The sequence below is a fragment of the Nipponia nippon genome, unplaced genomic scaffold (assembly GCF_047370975.1).
Source record: "Nipponia nippon isolate SJK-2023a ecotype South Korea unplaced genomic scaffold, ASM4737097v1 scaffold_20, whole genome shotgun sequence".
NCBI lineage: Eukaryota > Metazoa > Chordata > Aves > Pelecaniformes > Threskiornithidae > Nipponia > Nipponia nippon.
In genome coordinates this window covers 5,199,171-5,215,980 of record NW_028262337.1, presented here as the reverse complement: position 1 = coordinate 5,215,980, position 16,810 = coordinate 5,199,171, and the positions used below count along the sequence as shown (strand labels likewise).

At 39.3% G+C, this 16,810-nt stretch overlaps 1 protein-coding gene across 1 annotated transcript in view; it reads right to left on the bottom strand.

Annotated features, from left to right (window-relative positions):
* The window catches only part of MTREX (Mtr4 exosome RNA helicase), a 49,461-nt gene that overhangs the window by 14,602 nt on the left and 18,049 nt on the right, over positions 1–16,810 (bottom strand). Inside the window, exons 16-18 of the mRNA XM_087759754.1 lie at positions 3,255–3,405; positions 1,270–1,442; positions 898–966 (exon numbers count right to left, since the gene is read on the bottom strand). Of these exons, the coding sequence (XP_087615880.1) occupies positions 898–966; positions 1,270–1,442; positions 3,255–3,405 (393 nt within the window). The remainder of the gene's footprint in view (positions 1–897; positions 967–1,269; positions 1,443–3,254; positions 3,406–16,810) is intronic.

Genomic DNA, 16,810 nt, shown 5'->3' with positions numbered 1-16,810 from the left:
GAAGCACCAAAAGGTGCCACAATGTACAGGCGCCACCAGAACTTGACACAGACAACTTCTCATTTAGACCTAGTAATTAATGCCAATGGTCTCCTGCCAAAATTACAGCAAAAATGCTACCACAGAAAAATACGCTTTAAACTTAAGTTTTAATTTAGCCAGCAGAGTAGCCTGTCAAAACACTTCTGAAAGGGAGACCAAAACATCACCTCTGGGGTTATGCGGAGACCAACTGTATAACTGGATTTTTGGAAGGAAAAACAAATCTGGCTTCTATTGCATCATTGCCCTCTGTATTTTCTTCCACATTTCCCCGAATCCATTTCTATTGTTTTGCTCTCTTTGTACTGTAACTTCCTAACCCTCAACTCTACAGCAATGCCTCAGAGGACAAGCAATCCCATGTCTCATGAAGTAGCTTAGGACTGAAGCCACAGTTCCCCAGTTTAGGACATCCTTCTACGTAGAGCCAAATGTCAGTCTCCCTACGCTCGCAACCCTCACTTACAGCTTCTATAGATTTTCTGAGAGTAGGTAACATAGTATCTTTCCCATGAACAGCTTAGTGCAGCGCTGTTGGGGATGTCTCAGAAACAAACTAGTTTGAAACATCTGTAGTGCCAAGTGGACTTTTGAACTACTTATCCCAGACACAAACAAGCATTTCTGCCATAAATATTCCAGAAGTTAAAAAACGAACACAGCACTTAGGGTTTGTCCTACCTTCCATAGATTTTTTCATTATACTTTCACTTCAGGAAAGCCTGAGCTTTTTGTAAATTTGGGGTGAAATTTTTTTTTTCCTTTGAAAACTACAGAGAAAATACGAGTTTTATCTTATTTTCAGAAAAAGCAGTAAGGTATATATTTTTCTAATGGAGGGAATGTACACTTTACCTTAACATTCGATTTCTTAGAGAAATTAACAACCACTCCCCATCCAAAGTCATCACCTTCGTTCTTCACCTGAAAATATTACAAGATGTTGTAACATAACCCATGTACAGTCACATTCTAGCAAGCGCATCTTTTTGTATTTCTGATATTTACAACAGCAGTCATGGACTATTATTTATCATGAAAACCGTATTTCTTTTAATTCACTGCTGAACGTTTCACAAAGAAACATAATGAAAGTCAAAATTGTTACTTAGTGCAATGCATGTAGTTTTTCAAGATGGTAAACGGGCAGACACAAATGAATCCTTCACATTTCACGGATAGGTAGAGATTTTAAATAAAAACAAAACAAAAGAAAAATCAAATTACCTTTACCAGTCTTCCTGGCTGTAGAAAGGGCAAGCAATACTTTGGTTTGTGAACATATTCTTCAATCTCTTTACCCAGTTTTGCAAGCTGCTGTCGGATTTTGTAGTATATGACCACATTTTCTTCATTGGGAATTGCTATTTTGTTGTACTGTCCTTCCAAATTATTCACTCCTATAATAAAAAGTAAAATTTCATGGAAATTAATAACTTCACAGATTTAGAAATCAATGTTTCACTTTCAGATCTACAGAACTAGTATTTTGTCGCCGTTTTAGGCATTCATTTTCTATTTACAATAATCCATTCTCTGGAAAGCTAGAAATCTGTAAATGTGTCCATTGAATTTTATTTATAGGAAATTAAGTATTAATACTAAGATTTTTTTTTTTTTTAATAAACTGGCTTGAGGAAACAGAGAAGGTTGGACACCCAATTGTCCAGGAATCACTGATTTAAGGTTGCACAGAAGTCCCACAAAAACTTGCAATTATTTGTAGGAGGGCATTCACTGCCTACCAGCACTCTTCTACCTCCTCCTATGAAAATAAGATTGCTCAAAGAGATCTTCTAACAAGATGTCTTCCAACAAGAGGGACGTTGTTAGAAGATGTTCTTCCTACCCTGTTTTAGGCTCTGATTTCATCAGTTGGAAATCAATATTTTCTTCCTCCAACATTTTTACACCTTATTTAGGCAAATCAGTTTTTATTATAAGCAACATGCTTCATGCTCTTACACTGGTAATACCACTAGTAAGCATAAACAAAGGACACGTTATAAAAAACTCTTTTTTGGTAGAAATACCAACTCACCCTCTTGCATGCTATTTGAATGCACATGGGTGACTCAAGAAATCCCACTTCACTGGGACTTGAGAGACACCTCAGGGAGGTGCTCCCTATTTTTAGGTGCCAACTTTTTAAAGAAAAAAGCTAGCAATCCATACTCATGGCATAATTTCCTACTTGATCTAAACAACCATTTGTCTCCTTTGTGTTTTTAATTGCCGCTGAAGCGATTACAAAATTCTAACAGCCAGCACAGTGCCTAAACAAAAAATGTCCAAGAAATATGAAAAATGTTCTCCACCTCCATTTCTCTATTTAAATAGCAATGCTGGAGTGCCAGAATGAAGATCTAGGCATGCCAATTGGAACAGGGAAGTTCACAGGAAATACGTACTACATTTGACTACTACTATCTTAAATACTGCACCTGCAAACTAACAGAAACTCTGCAAAGGGAATCAAAACCCTCCCTCTCCACGTCTATCAAAGCTACCTCCCCCCACACTGTCTCTCTTAATATTCAATTAAGAAATGAACAGATGAACTGCTCATTCATCAGTTGCAAAGGAAGTAGTTACCTCTTGTGTTCTTAAGATTCTTCTGGGTTAAGTTTTGAAAGAGGCCTCACTTTCAAACACTGGCTGAGATCTTTGGAAACTGACTTTGGCTCATGAAAACACACTATTTAAAGATCATGGCTCAAAATTTAGTTACTCAGTGGAGTGCAAATAATGTCTCAGTCCTTTCTGAATTTTACTTTGTATTTTAAATAAACATTTTCTCCTATACTACTCTGAATGCAGTGTGCCTGAGTTCTTTTTAAAGATTGTAATGAGATATTAAAATTAAGTTTCTTTTAGCTAAGTTCTGCATATCAAAAAGGAATAAGACTTTTCTTCTCTGCACCTCTAACAAGCCACAAGAACTTTTAAATTGGTTTTCCTTCTTCCTGTCCTACAGTTTAGCAATGTGACAACCATTCTTGTCTGACTCAGAGAGGAAAGCGCTCTTCATAGACTGACAGTGCACATCAATATAGGTCCTAAGAACAAGAGGAAATTACTCCTCCTGAAACTGTAACATACAGCAAATGGTGCAGTGGCAAATGTTGGCAGGGAAGACAAGAACTGCCCAGTCTCACAGTGTAGCATCTTTTATACTAACTCTTGTGAGTACAACATACAGTAATACTTACTTTCTACTATTTCTGGAATAGTTCTGTAATGTTGGAACTGATAGAAGGATTTTTCTAACATGTATTCAGGGTTAATTTCCTCTACTCGAAGCAAGTTCAATACCATGTTGTACGTCAGGTGGAATGCACTGTTTAAGGGATCAGCTGAACCCTGAAAAAGATCCAAGAACACTGTCCAGTTAAAAAATATTAATTGAAGCATATAAGAACATATCAAATAAATCACGATGCAGTGTTTTATATGAGGAGCTGCCTTGATGGGTAGTACAACTTGTCTTGAATTTAGATTACGTGTCTCATCAAATCCTAAGCAATTTTATTATGCTGAACATGTAACAGTATTTATATGTCTCATCGTATCTATAGTTATACTACAATATTATAAATTAGATCTGAATGAAATGAAAAGTTCAGATGAAATAATTAGATGTTTCTTATAGTCTATTATTTGGATTCCATTATTTTAACTTTAAAATAATAGTCATTTAACTATTTAAATCAATCCATTATTTTAACACTCTGGAAAAACTCATTTGCACATCTTTTTCTCTTAAGACTTACTGATCACGTCGGTGTCTTGGGAAGTCTGTTCAAAAACAGGTAGTCTACAACTTCTTTAACTTAAGTATATGTCTCATTATAAAATGTATTTACTTTGCAGGTTGCCCGAGAAAGGTTGTGGACTCTCCACTTGTGGAGATACACAAAAGCACCTGGACATGGTCCTGGGCAGTCTGCTCTAGATGACTCTGCTTGAGCAAGAGGCTTGGACAAGATGACCTCCAGAGGTCCCTTACAACCTCAACCATTCTGGGATTCTGTTCAATTTTTTTACAAGGTGGTATTTACAGGTATTTAGAATAACCTAAGAAGAAAGGATGCTGGGAAAGTATTGTGGGGAAATATCACATTACCACCTTCTTTCCCCATTCTTACTTTCTAAGAACATCTACTCCTGTCCCCTGTCAAAAAAAGGTACTGGACTAAGTAGATGCACCTTTGGCCTGATTCACCATGGCTGTTATTTTGTTCTTACCCAAGAGGAAGACTTCATTACCATAAGAAGAGTAAACATTTAATTGATACACATTAAAACAACCAGCTATTCAAAGAGCACACAGAACAGTTAAACAGTGCCCAGGTAAGATCCAGAAGACCTCAACACTACAGCCTCTCTGAGCAAAGGGCAAACATGAGAAACTGTCTCTAACTTAAGTGTCAGCACAGAAGGCCATCCTGATAAATGAAACAAGAAGTCCCTGCAAACAAATGACAGAGACTCAAAACTTCTTAAGTATGAAATTACCTAACTGCGGTGCATAACCTTGCATCTAAAGTAGCACTGGTATCAAAGCAACAGGTGCCTGACAGTTCTTCAGAAAGGATCCAAGGGAAATCCAGGAGTTATGAAGCAGAAAATGACAATTTCTGTGCAACAAAAGGAGTGGAAACCAGAAGCAACAGAGAGCTGGACAGAATACAGCAGAGCAGCAGCATAAACAGACTTTTCATAAAACCAAGTTAGATCTCACAAATCTTTCAGACCTCTTTGAAGGTATTAACAAGTATGTGGATTATCATACCTCCTTGATTCCTGAAAAGCTTATGCCGGCACACTCCCTACCCCCACCAAACTAATGTAATTAAGTCTTTAAGGGATTTAAAAAAACCAAACTCTTGTGAATTACTAAAGAGAAAAACAGTGCAATCTGGTATTTTTTCAAAACAAAATTTCCCAGTGGAGACTCAAAGAGGTCTGGACTTATAAGAAATCTAGAAAAGACATAGAGAGAAAAATAGCAAGGTCTGCTAAAAATACTACTAGATCACTGAAGACACCTGCAATCCACGGAGCTGCATGATAGGGAATAAAATGGCAAGTGAAATTTAATCAGAAAGTATGTTATAAGACAATGAAGCGCAACAGTTTGCAACGGTTTAGTATTTACTGCTTATTAAAGAGTGACCTATGCGTGAAATAAAAGAGATCTACTGAACAAGTGCTGTCATTTCAACAAGGCCTATGAGTAAATTCAGTCATGATTATTACACATGTTAAATTAATAACAACTAAAACAGATAACAAGAAAATGATCATGTTTCAAGATATATTTTTTCATGCAACTGTTCTGATTGCTGAAAGTTCAACATATTCTATCAGACATTTTAGATGCTCAGAGAGTGCTGACACTGGGAAACATGTTCCTCTGCACTTTCTTTTAAGCTCAAGATTTGCTTTGCCTAAAACCAATTATACTGTATCCTCTTGCAACTAATTTCTTTGCCTTCTGCTATACAGTAAGGTATGTAGCAGAGATGTTTCCTCATCACACATAATAAAAGCAGCAATGGCTGTTAAAAAAAACAACTGATGATTAGTTTATATATGCAAATGCTGAAATTCTGATCAAGCGCTGTCCTAGATCAAGCTAAGTCTAATGGATTTTAAATGACATTACCACAATATACACATTTTTCCTTCAATTTTAAATGTACAGTCAGGAATTCTGATACTACATCCATTGATGCATTGATGTCAGATTTAGTAAGGGATGGTTTAAATCTAAGACTCCTTCACATGTAGGAGATTTAAGAATACTGTAATCCCATTTGCTGTATGTGAGATATAGAGCCTTGTGAGACTACCTTACAAACACCAGAATCCTACTCACTGCATGATTATTTCATCTCAGCTAAAAAACCCAGCTGTTACATAGAAGCCTTCAGCATATGTTTATACTCAGAAAGCACCAACATGAATACATGTAAAACAAGTTTAAGATAAATCATATAGCCTAATGTTTTGCTTTCCATGGCCAGAGACTCATTCAGTCATTCTAGCTTACATCTGTGAGCAGATCATAAATACACATGCAGGTTTTCACCTCAAGTGATGCACCACAGAACAGAAATACCTCTTACATTAGATCATGAAATGTGTATTTAAAATAACACCGTCAGTTCTGAAATTACCACAAACAGGTTTCTACGAACAGAAATGTGTCAATAAGTACATCATCAACAGCTGAGCTGCAGTCTGAAGAAGAAAGCTCAAGCTTCTACAGATGTCTCTGGTCTGATACACCAAACAAAGATGAGAGAACTTCTGTTGCTGATGCTAACCAACATATAACACAGCTTTTTCATTAGACCTGATAAAAGGATTATGTACGCAAGCTCTTGCCTATTTTTCTAAATATATCAGTTATTCTAGGAAAGAGAAATTACCACTCCCTAAAAAGATTGCTTCTCTACAACAGAGAATACCATTTAAAGAATGGCATTTACTAAAGAACAGCACAGTAATTACGCCAGTGTCAGCTAACAGTGGGTCAGATTCTTTCCTACAGCAACGTCCACTGCTGTAGCCAGGCTCCAACTAAAGCAGCTGGAATACACCCACCAGCTGGCTACAGCCATTGGCACATCTACAGACCAGCGGAGATCTGGCAAAATGCTGTTGTGACTGCTCCGATCGCACTCGGAACCCCTCTTACCATTCCTGACAATGTTAAATAGCTTTAAGGCATAACCTAGCTGTGTGCTTGCAAGATTATCAACTATTTGAAAGAATAAAATCATTAAGTGTCACACATTCACTTAAATGCTATCATAAAGTGAGAAAACAATTAACTTTATACAACTATAATATATGCACAGAACATGCCAACAAAGACCAAACAATTTCTGCAGATTCACTTTAAAGGCTTTTTTGAAATCAGCACAGTTGAACTGTGAAGAAGGAGTGATTTAAAAACAAACTAAAAGCCCCAGCTATTTCAAAGATTATATAAAGCAGACTTATTTGAAAAGCAGCATTTGAGCCAGTTGCTGATGTGGCAATTTTTATTTTAAACACATGATCAGCATTTTACAATTTGAAAATAAGACCATTGTATTAAGACAAAGCAGTTTAAATACAAATCCTGCTTTGGCAAAGTTGTGAATTGTTCCTCTTCCTTCATCTCATAAACACATCCCTCTCCAAGTTTCAGAAGTTCCTGTTTTCTCAGTGTTGTTCTCTAGGCAATAACAGCATTCAAAATCCAAAGTTCTGAGAAGCTTATTTTTTCTGAAAACTGGAACTGTTACTTCTCCAAATTAAATACAGCTATAGTAGCTTTACTGTATTACACCTTCAGCACAGCCAGTGAATTCTGCAGCACGCATTAGTCTCTACTGACTACCCACAGGCTACCAACAGACTTGCATCTAACAGGCAGCAATCACCTGGATGCCCTTGCTTCATTTACCTAGTAGCAACATATGGATTTTGCAGCTGCCTTAGCAAACATTATAGCAAAATACAGTTGTTCTTCTATATTAAATACACACAAAACGTGAGTAGACAATCAGCCTTTTCTGGCAAATTATAAAGAGTGGCATGATTATTGAAGAGGCAGTTAGTGGTTACCCAAAGACATGCATCAGATACATATGGAGGAGGGAAGGGAAGAAAAGGAGGGGAGGGAAGATGGGATACATTACTGACAGGAAAATGGAAATGGTGGGCCTTCCTTTCCTAACTTGCTCTCGAAGAGCCTACACAGTATAAAGTGTTCGACTACCCTGGATTTTGCTTGCTGCCAAGATACAATGAGGCAAATCAGTTTAACTTACACTTTCTTCATGATGGTTTGCTCTTCTCACAATCCCTTTCTCTGCTCAAGCCCTGTGCCACCAGCTTCCAGATCGATTGCTTTTCTTTCTTACTTTCTTTAAAATATTGTGAAGCATGTGCATGGCATTTAGCTCACCCTCTACCATAAATCCTCCCATCAAAATTCATCAACCTTCTCTTCGACAAGCTAGGGTACGCAATCATCTGCCTCAAGTTCTCTGAGTCTCTGAGGAAGCCTCTCCCTTGCCTCCAGAGAAAAAGCTCCATATCAGAGAAAGGAAGAACCACCAACCACTCATGCAAAAGAGAGGTCAAAAGCCTAACTGATCAGAGCTACAACAAAAGTTGATGAGAAAGACTGCCTCGAGCAGGCACCAAGAAGTCACTTTCAAACACATGTTGTGCCCGTGACTTTATTGTTGTTGGAGAACTACCATCCCAGTTCTCCGGCCTCCTTTATGCAGGTAATCCTCCTCTTCACCCCTTCAAAGAGGGCAGTCTCCCCCACCCCAAATCTTCAACAGACAGCAGCAACAGATTTATTTCTGAGTAATTTTTAAACAACAGAACAATTTTGCAAGCTTTTTTATCCTTCTGGACGAGAACTGTCTTGATACATGAGAACAGCCTGGATATATCAACTAAAGTTCTCAGAAATTAATGACCTACTTCGTGCACTTGCAACCACTTCACTTCTTGAGAAATTTTAAACCAACTTACCAGTAGCACCCTTTCAAGTTTTCCAAGATTCGGGTTGCAAAAGAATGATTGTTTTAAGCTAATAATGTCAAAAATCAAAAACATGACTATAAACAATTCACTACAAAAATAATTTAGTCAAGAACTATATAAAAATTATAGCTGCTACACACTGTGCCTTGTTTAACTGCCAACAATTTCAGAACGGAGTCTCTTCTTAACACAATCAAATCATCCAACAGGACATTCAGCATTTACTAGTCCTACCATTTCTTGCCCACATAAACTAGAAAGATATAAAGACTGGGCAGGAGGAAGATTAGTGTCTGGAACTGATATTCACAGGGTTTTTTCCACATTTTTTTTTTATTACTGTTAAGACTTGGAAGCCCTGTCTAACCAGAGATGCGAGAGCTGTCATTGCTGCATTATGGCACGTAGCGTTGAGCAAGACGTGCATTTGGTAAGGGTTACTCTCTCTGTTCTTTCTTATAGTGGGAGAAAAATATTTACATTTTCAAAACTGTTCCGATGCAGAGAGAGGAACAAAGTTTGCACATAACTTTCTTGCTCTCCAGGCTCTCACGGAAAACGTGTACAAAGCTTTCACAGGGAACATAAGACAGTAAATGCTGTCTGAAACGAACTCACAGGAACATCACGAGCTAACAAAGATCAAAGAGGCAACTTTTCAAAGCAACAATAAAGTATCTTTCATAACGACACAAATCAGATATACTACAGGACATATTTTACGCCATTTGGTCCACTGACCGTTTCATTTGCTTATCAGTGTTTCCAGAAATAAGCTGAATGAATGAGTTTCCAAACAGGAAACGAATCATTTACAAAAACAGTAAAGAACAGAACACATTAATGATATTTAAAAGGTCTCTCGCTTTTTTCCTCATAAGGGGGAAATAAGTACACTTAGCTGTCTGTGACAGTCACCATTACGAACTTCTATGAGAAACCTCATTAAATAAAAATGCAAGTGACTGCTTGATACATCTGTAAGACACAGAAATACCTTTAGTGAAATATTAATTAACAGCACACATTTTTTCCATGTATCAGTGATATAGTTACCACATGAATAATCAGATCTGTTTCAGAAACACCAAAGAAGACTGTGTAGTGATACTGATAACAGGGTTATCCTGAGCTACACTAGCATGACTGCAAAACTGATAAAAACCCCTTCTGCAGGGTTATTTTTAGCAGACAATGGTAAGCAGCTATTTTAAGCACAAATATATTACCAATCTGGCTCACTGCTTTGCCCCAAAAACAGTTGTGCACCAACACAAACAGAAGCCGCTGTGGGTGGCAGAAGACTGCTTCAGCAGGCTTTGCCGATGAAAATACCTCAGGCTTGGGTTCCACAAATGCTCCAGTTGTAATAAGAGACTTAAAAGGAAAAAAAATGTATCTCGATTTCTCTCGCATGCAACTACCACCATTCGAAGTTAATTCTGAATGACTGAGCTTTTCAATCATTTACCCTTTCTAATACAGTAGCTCCTACCATTATAACTATCCTTAGTTTTACTTCAGGCTGGTAAGTCCAAGTTCTGTTCTTCCCCTAAGCCTTTTGTCTTCTTTCCGAACTGAACACAGAAAAATACACAAAAAACCCTACACACTTGTACCAAGGCATCCCAGTTGAACAAAGCAATATTTAAACTCTCAAGCAAATATTTAAAACTACAAATATTTTATACAACACAAATATCATACTTTAACTTAAAAATATAAAAATTGGCCCTTCCCAAACCAGGATCATAGCATTGCTACATAAATTGCTCTGCACAGAACACAAATGGACAGCGGGGGGGGAAAGGTAATTTAACATGTGTTCAACACCATATCGTGCAATGATTCTTTTGGATCTGAGCTGGCCTGATTACTTTATAACTGCATTTGTATAATACATTTGAGAGAATAATTTTGCTCCTTCTAAGTTGGATGAACTCAAAGAACACTGAAATGGAAAAACCCAAATGGTATCTGTATCTGCATGCAGAAGCTAGCTGAGATCCTCAACACTCATTGGTTTCAGATTCGCTACTACAGGTATCAGGTCAGTGATGTGACAACTTACAATTTCAGTAAATATGCAGTATGTTTTAATTTAAAGGGAATGCGTGCCCTAGCAAAGACTATACACTTCTACAAAAAGTTAACATAAAAATAAATTAAAAAAAAGGAACTTTGTCTTCTGCCCATCTCACACTTGCCTTTTTTGTTTTAATAATAAGAAGGCAAAGAAAAAAAAATCTGGCTTAATCAGTCAAAACACATTTACATAGGTAGTGATGAGTTTACCAAAGTACAAGAAAATTTCCCAAAAACCTGTCAGATGGGGCAAACTCCTTTCCACAGACTGACCTAATAAAACTTCCAAGTAACTTGTGGTATTAACAAGCAGCAACCACAATTAATAAATAATACCAGTTAGCTAACTCCTACTGGCTCTAGAAAAGCCTGAGGTGAAGTTCAAGAGTGACTAACAATTTTACATGCCATCTTCCCACATTTATGTTGCAAATGTCAGGAAGAAGAACCATTTGCTGTTCCCTTCTACCTGCTGGCTTGCATAATTATCTAAAAACTGTGACACTGTTCATGATGGCATTTGAATATGTTTCCCTTAAAACAACTGAGCTCTCCCATGATTTCACACTAAAATCTTGTTGACTTTAAGCAGATGTTAAAATTTAGGTTAGAAGGTAAGTACCTTCCCAAATTGAAGCCTGGAAAATTGCTGCAGTGCAAGCTTCATAAGAACAAGAAAAGTCTGGCAGTTTACAATAAAAATAAAAATTTCACATTAAAATTATTTTTATCGAAGTTTCGATAAAGTATCCAAAATGATGTTTTCATTAAGATTCTCATCTATGTCACAACTTTAGATTAGAAAGAACATTATACTGTCCACAAACCACTAGTGACAATCTATTTCTTTAGATTTTGCAACAGCTTTTCACTAACAGTGTTCGTGTCAACCTCCAGCTGAAGTCTATTTTTCTCTCAAACTAGGATTTGGTAAATTTCTCACATCCTGAGACTTTTTTTTTACCCCATATGAGTAAGCTTTGAGTCAAACCAAAGTAGAATAGTATAATTAAGCTGGTACGTTAAGCTGATGTTTGCAGAGGGACTGAATGCTGATGGAAGACAGTCTCACTAGAAGGCTTCACCTGCTGTCTTGTACATAGTCCCAAACAACAAGACCAAATGGAAAGCTGTTACTTACTACTCACTCACAAGTTATGGGAAATGAACTGAAATACCAGTTGGCTTCTCTAGAAACATCTTTAAAGCATTTGGGAAAAAGTAAATGGAAAATCTGCACACAGTACAGTTTTAAAAGGGGTGGACAAACAGCAGTACTAAAGATTCTGCGGAGACTTTATAGAATCATAGAATCGTCAAGGTTGGAAAAGACCCTTAAGATCATCGAGTCCAACCATTAACCTAGTACTGCCAAGTCCATCTAAACCATGTCTTCGAGCACCGTATCTATCCGTTCTTTAAATACCTTCAGGGATGGAGACTCAACCACTTCCCTGAGCAACCTGTTCCAATGCTTGACCACCCTCTCAGTGAAGAAGTTTTTCCTAATATCTAACCTAAACCTCCCCTGGCGCAGCTTGAGGCTGTTTCCTCTCATCCTATCACTTGCTACTTGGGAGAAGAGACCGACTCCCACCTCACTACAACCTCCTTTCAGGTAGTTGTAGAGACCAATAAGGTCTCCCCTCAGCTTCCTCTTCTCCAGGCTAAACAACCCCAGCTCCCTCAGCCGCTTCTCATAAGACTTGTGCTCTAGACACTTCACCAACTTCATTGCCCTCCTCTGGACACGCTCCAGCACCTCGATGTCCTTCTTGTAGAGAGCGGCCCAAAACTGAACACAGTACTCGAGGTGCAGCCTCACCAGTGCCGAGTACAGGGGCACTATCACCTCCCTGGTCCTGCTGGCCACACTATTCCTGATATAAGCCAGGATGCCATTGGCCCTCTTGGCCACCTGAGCACACTGCTGGCTCATGTTCAGGTGGCTGTCAACCAACACCCCCAGCTCCTTTTCTGCCAGGCAGCTCTCCAGCCACTCCTCCCCAAGCCTGTGGCGTGGCGTTGCGTGGGGTTGTTGTGACCCAAGTGCAGGACCCGGCACTTGGCCTTGTTGAACCTCATACAGCTGGCCCCAGCCCATTGACCCAGCCTGTCCAGGTCCCTCTGTAGGGCCTTCCTACCCTCCAGCAGATCGACACTTCCACCCAACTTGGTGTCATCTGCAAACTTACTGAGGGTGCACTCGATCCCCTCATCCAGATCATCAATGAAGATACTGAACAGGACCGGCCCCAACACTGAGCCCTGGGGAACACCACTCGTGACTGGTCGCCAACTGGATTAGACTCCATTCACCACCACTCCCTGGGCTTGGCCGTCCAGCCAGTTTTTAACCCAGCGCAGAGTGCACTTATCCAAGCCGTGAGCAGCCAGCTTCTCCAGGAGAATGCTGTGGGGAACAGTGTCAAAGGCCTTACTAAAGTCCAAGTAGACAACATCCACAGCCTTCCCCTCATCCACTAAGCGGGTCACCTTGTCATAGAAGGACACCAGGTTAGTGAAACAGGATCTCCCTTTCAGAAACCCATGCTGGCTGGGCCTGATCCCTCAGTTGTCCCGCACTTGCTGCGTAATGGCACTCAAGATGACCTGATCCATGACCTTCCGCGGCACCAAGGTCAGGCTGACAGGCCTGTAGTTCCCCGGATCCTCCTTCCGACCCTTCTTGTAGAGGGGCGTCACATTTGCTAACTTCCAGTCATCCGGGACCTCCCTTGTTGACCAGGACTGTTGATAAATAATGGAGAGTGGCTTGGCCAGCTCCTCTGCCAGCTCCCTCAGTATCCTTGGGTGGATCCCATCTGGGCCCATGGACTTGTGCGCATCCAGGTGGAGGAGCAGGTCAGTGACTGCCACCTCTTCAACAACTAGGACTTCACTCTGCGTCCTATCTCCATCTCCCAGCTCAGGGGCCTGAAAAACCTGAGGATGACTAGCTTGACTCTTAAAGACTGAGGCAAAGAAGGCATTAAGTACCTCTGCCTTCTCCTCATCCTTCGTGGCAAGGTTACCTTCTGTATCCAACAAAGGAGGGAGATTCTCCCTGGCCCTGCTTTTGTCACTGACACATTTATAAAAACTTTTTTTGTTGTGTTTAACGGCGGTGGCCAGTTTAAGTTCCAGCTGCGCCTTCGCCTTTCTGATCTTCTCCCTGCATATCCTCACAACATCCTTGTAGTCCCCCTGAGTCGCCTGCCCCTTCTTCCAAAGGCAGTAGGCTCTCCTTTTTTTCCTGAGTTCCAGCCAAAGCTCTCTGTCCAGCCAGGCCGGTCTTCTCCCCCGCCTGCTCGACTTGCGGCACATGGGGACGGCCTGCTCCTGCGCCTTTGAGATTTCCTCCTTGAATAATGTCCAGCCTTCCTGGACTCCTTTGCCCCTCAGGACTGCCTCCCAAGGGACTCTGTTAACCAGACTCCCGAACAGCCCAAAGTCCGCCCTTCTAAAGTTCAGGGTAGCGGTCTTGCTGACCCCCTTCCTTACCTCTCCTAGAATTGAAAACTCTATCATTTCATGGTCGCTGACCCCAAGACAGCCTCCAACCACCACATCGCCCACCAGGCCCTCTCTGTTCGTGAACAGCAGGTCCAGCGGGGCACCTCCCCTGGTTGGCTCGCTTACCATAAAAGTGAAGCATTCCACACCAATTTCAATGCAGGCCACCACATTTTCCACAAGAACACATTATTCATAGACACTGTATCAGCATATCCTCTTGCCAAAGAAGCTTGTGCTGCAATTTTGCCAAAGACTGTGGTGAACAACTGCTACGCTCTAGCCTGCATCTGATTGTACCTTGAGCCTCCTGATAGAGATGGGCAGCAGCTCCCTGGTCTTGCCTTTTATGGCAGCCATGCATAGCTAACAACCTCCCCTTCTTTACTTCAGTGCTAAGCATTTCATTTGCAAGAAGGACCTCTGCTGATGTTCTAATTCCGTGCTTCTTCCCTGATGATACAGTAAAAATTCTGTACAGTTTATAAGAGCAAAATGAGAACTCAATGTAACAGAGTAAATCTTACCACCTGAAAAAAAATTCCATTCACTGGAAGGGTTTTCTATATATTAGTCAAAGGAGATCATTTGAACAAAAACACACTAATAATTTCAAGAGTATGATGTTAACATATATTGGTATTTTGAAGAGTAAAAAAGACTAACAACAGTTTTGGCCTGTCCTAAATTTACCTAATAACAACAAAAAAGCATCCCAAACCCTAGCCACTCAAATAACAGAATCTACACTTTTACATTGGGTAATTTTTTAGGTTTTACTATTTTTCAACCCAATTCAAGAGCATACACACCCGTACTTATTTTAAAACACAGAAAGACCAACACAGGAGCAGACCCATGACCTATCAGTCAATACCAGACAAGCCAAAAGAAGGAACAAAGAACCTCACAGTCAAAGATTAAATTAACTACTTCTGCCTAAACCAGTATTTCTTTTCTACACATTAACCATTGTTTTTCCTGAATTCTGATTTATCACAGTTTTTTATAGTATTACATAACTATGTCGTTTCTCACAATCCAGGCAAGAGTTTTAGTTGCTTGTTACACACTTTCCATGTTAGAAATCCACACAAAATTACACTGGTGCCCAAGGCTTATTATTAATTCCTTTTGCAGACAGGTAGCTATGCTCATGCAAAAGTAGTAACTTCCATCAATTTTATCAAGATAGCTGCTGTTCCAGAAACTTCCTTTTCTAGCAATTGAAGCTTCTCATCACCTCCTCACCACTTCCAATCTTACATTTATTCCCGATCAGAATAAATTTATTTATTTTTATGTAAATATTGCTTTTCACTCTAAACATAATTTTGTTTCTACTTGGGAGTCTGAAAAGAACAGCCATATCTGATACCTAGCAGATGATTAAAACACAAAATATCTAATGATACTGCCTCAATTATAAGGGAACGATGATTTGTCCTTTCGAAATTAAGAAACTTTCCAACAACTGCACAGTGGTCATATGATAGAGCTGTGCAAACAGGCAGGAAGTTAAAGAGAAAAGTATTAAACTGTCTGAATTGCTATCCTGTTCATTTGCCTAGCACAATAAAACAACCTAAGAGTCAAAATAGAATACAAAAAGACCAGACGGATTTCCAATAGCAGCATACAGGCCAAATAAGCACAGTACTGCCAACTCCATAAATGAAGGCCCTGCCAAGGAGCCAGATGTAGCTAGTGGAATATCTCCTACAGCTTGGCATCGGGGCACTTTATGTTCCATACACAAATGACAAGGAAAGCATAAGACTGTGTATTTTATCTGGCTAGATGTATGTTTTCTTTCAATTTTTCAGTCCATCTAACTTCTCCTGTGAAGAAATAAGTAGATGCAAAAAATTATATACTCAAATTCAAGGCTCAAAAACCTACTTACATTAGCATATTTTCTTTCATTATACCATCATTCATTTCTGTAATGTAACTAGCTTAAGAATTTTGTCTTTTAGAGACATGACAGACTACCACTGTTCAGTAACTCAGTTGTCTCTGTAGGAATACATGCTTGTAACATGGCCAAACTCCAACTAGAGAGATGTTGCTCTGGTTTCAAAGGCCACCTAGCATTGAGAAGAAGCTTTCCACTTCCTACCTAAACTAACACAACATAGCTAAAGATTTTAATTAAGGAAACAAAAAAAAAAAATTCCATCAATATTTCTTAGTATTATGCAAATATAAAACTATAATTTACTGTCATCAGAAAGCTATCCAACAGTATTGTAAGCATTTAGTTTTATAGACTTTTGCAAGTCAGCAGTTTACTAAATATTCAGTGGTGAAATAAACGCTAAGGATAAATGAAAAAACCTAGTTACACTGCAGAAGACAAATGTATGTTACTCCATTTAAGAAATATTTACAAATATCCCTCCTAAGAACTCCATCTAAGATCTGAACTTTGAATTTAAGTTTGAAGTACTGTACACAATGTCGCAATGAACACTGCCACAGCCAAACAGCACAGCTGCAGTAATACTGCTGGTACTGAAATACACTCAAAGCTCTCACTTCACTGATTGCAGTGTTAGGCAGCCGATAACATTATTCCTATATGTTTTGCTCTAGCATT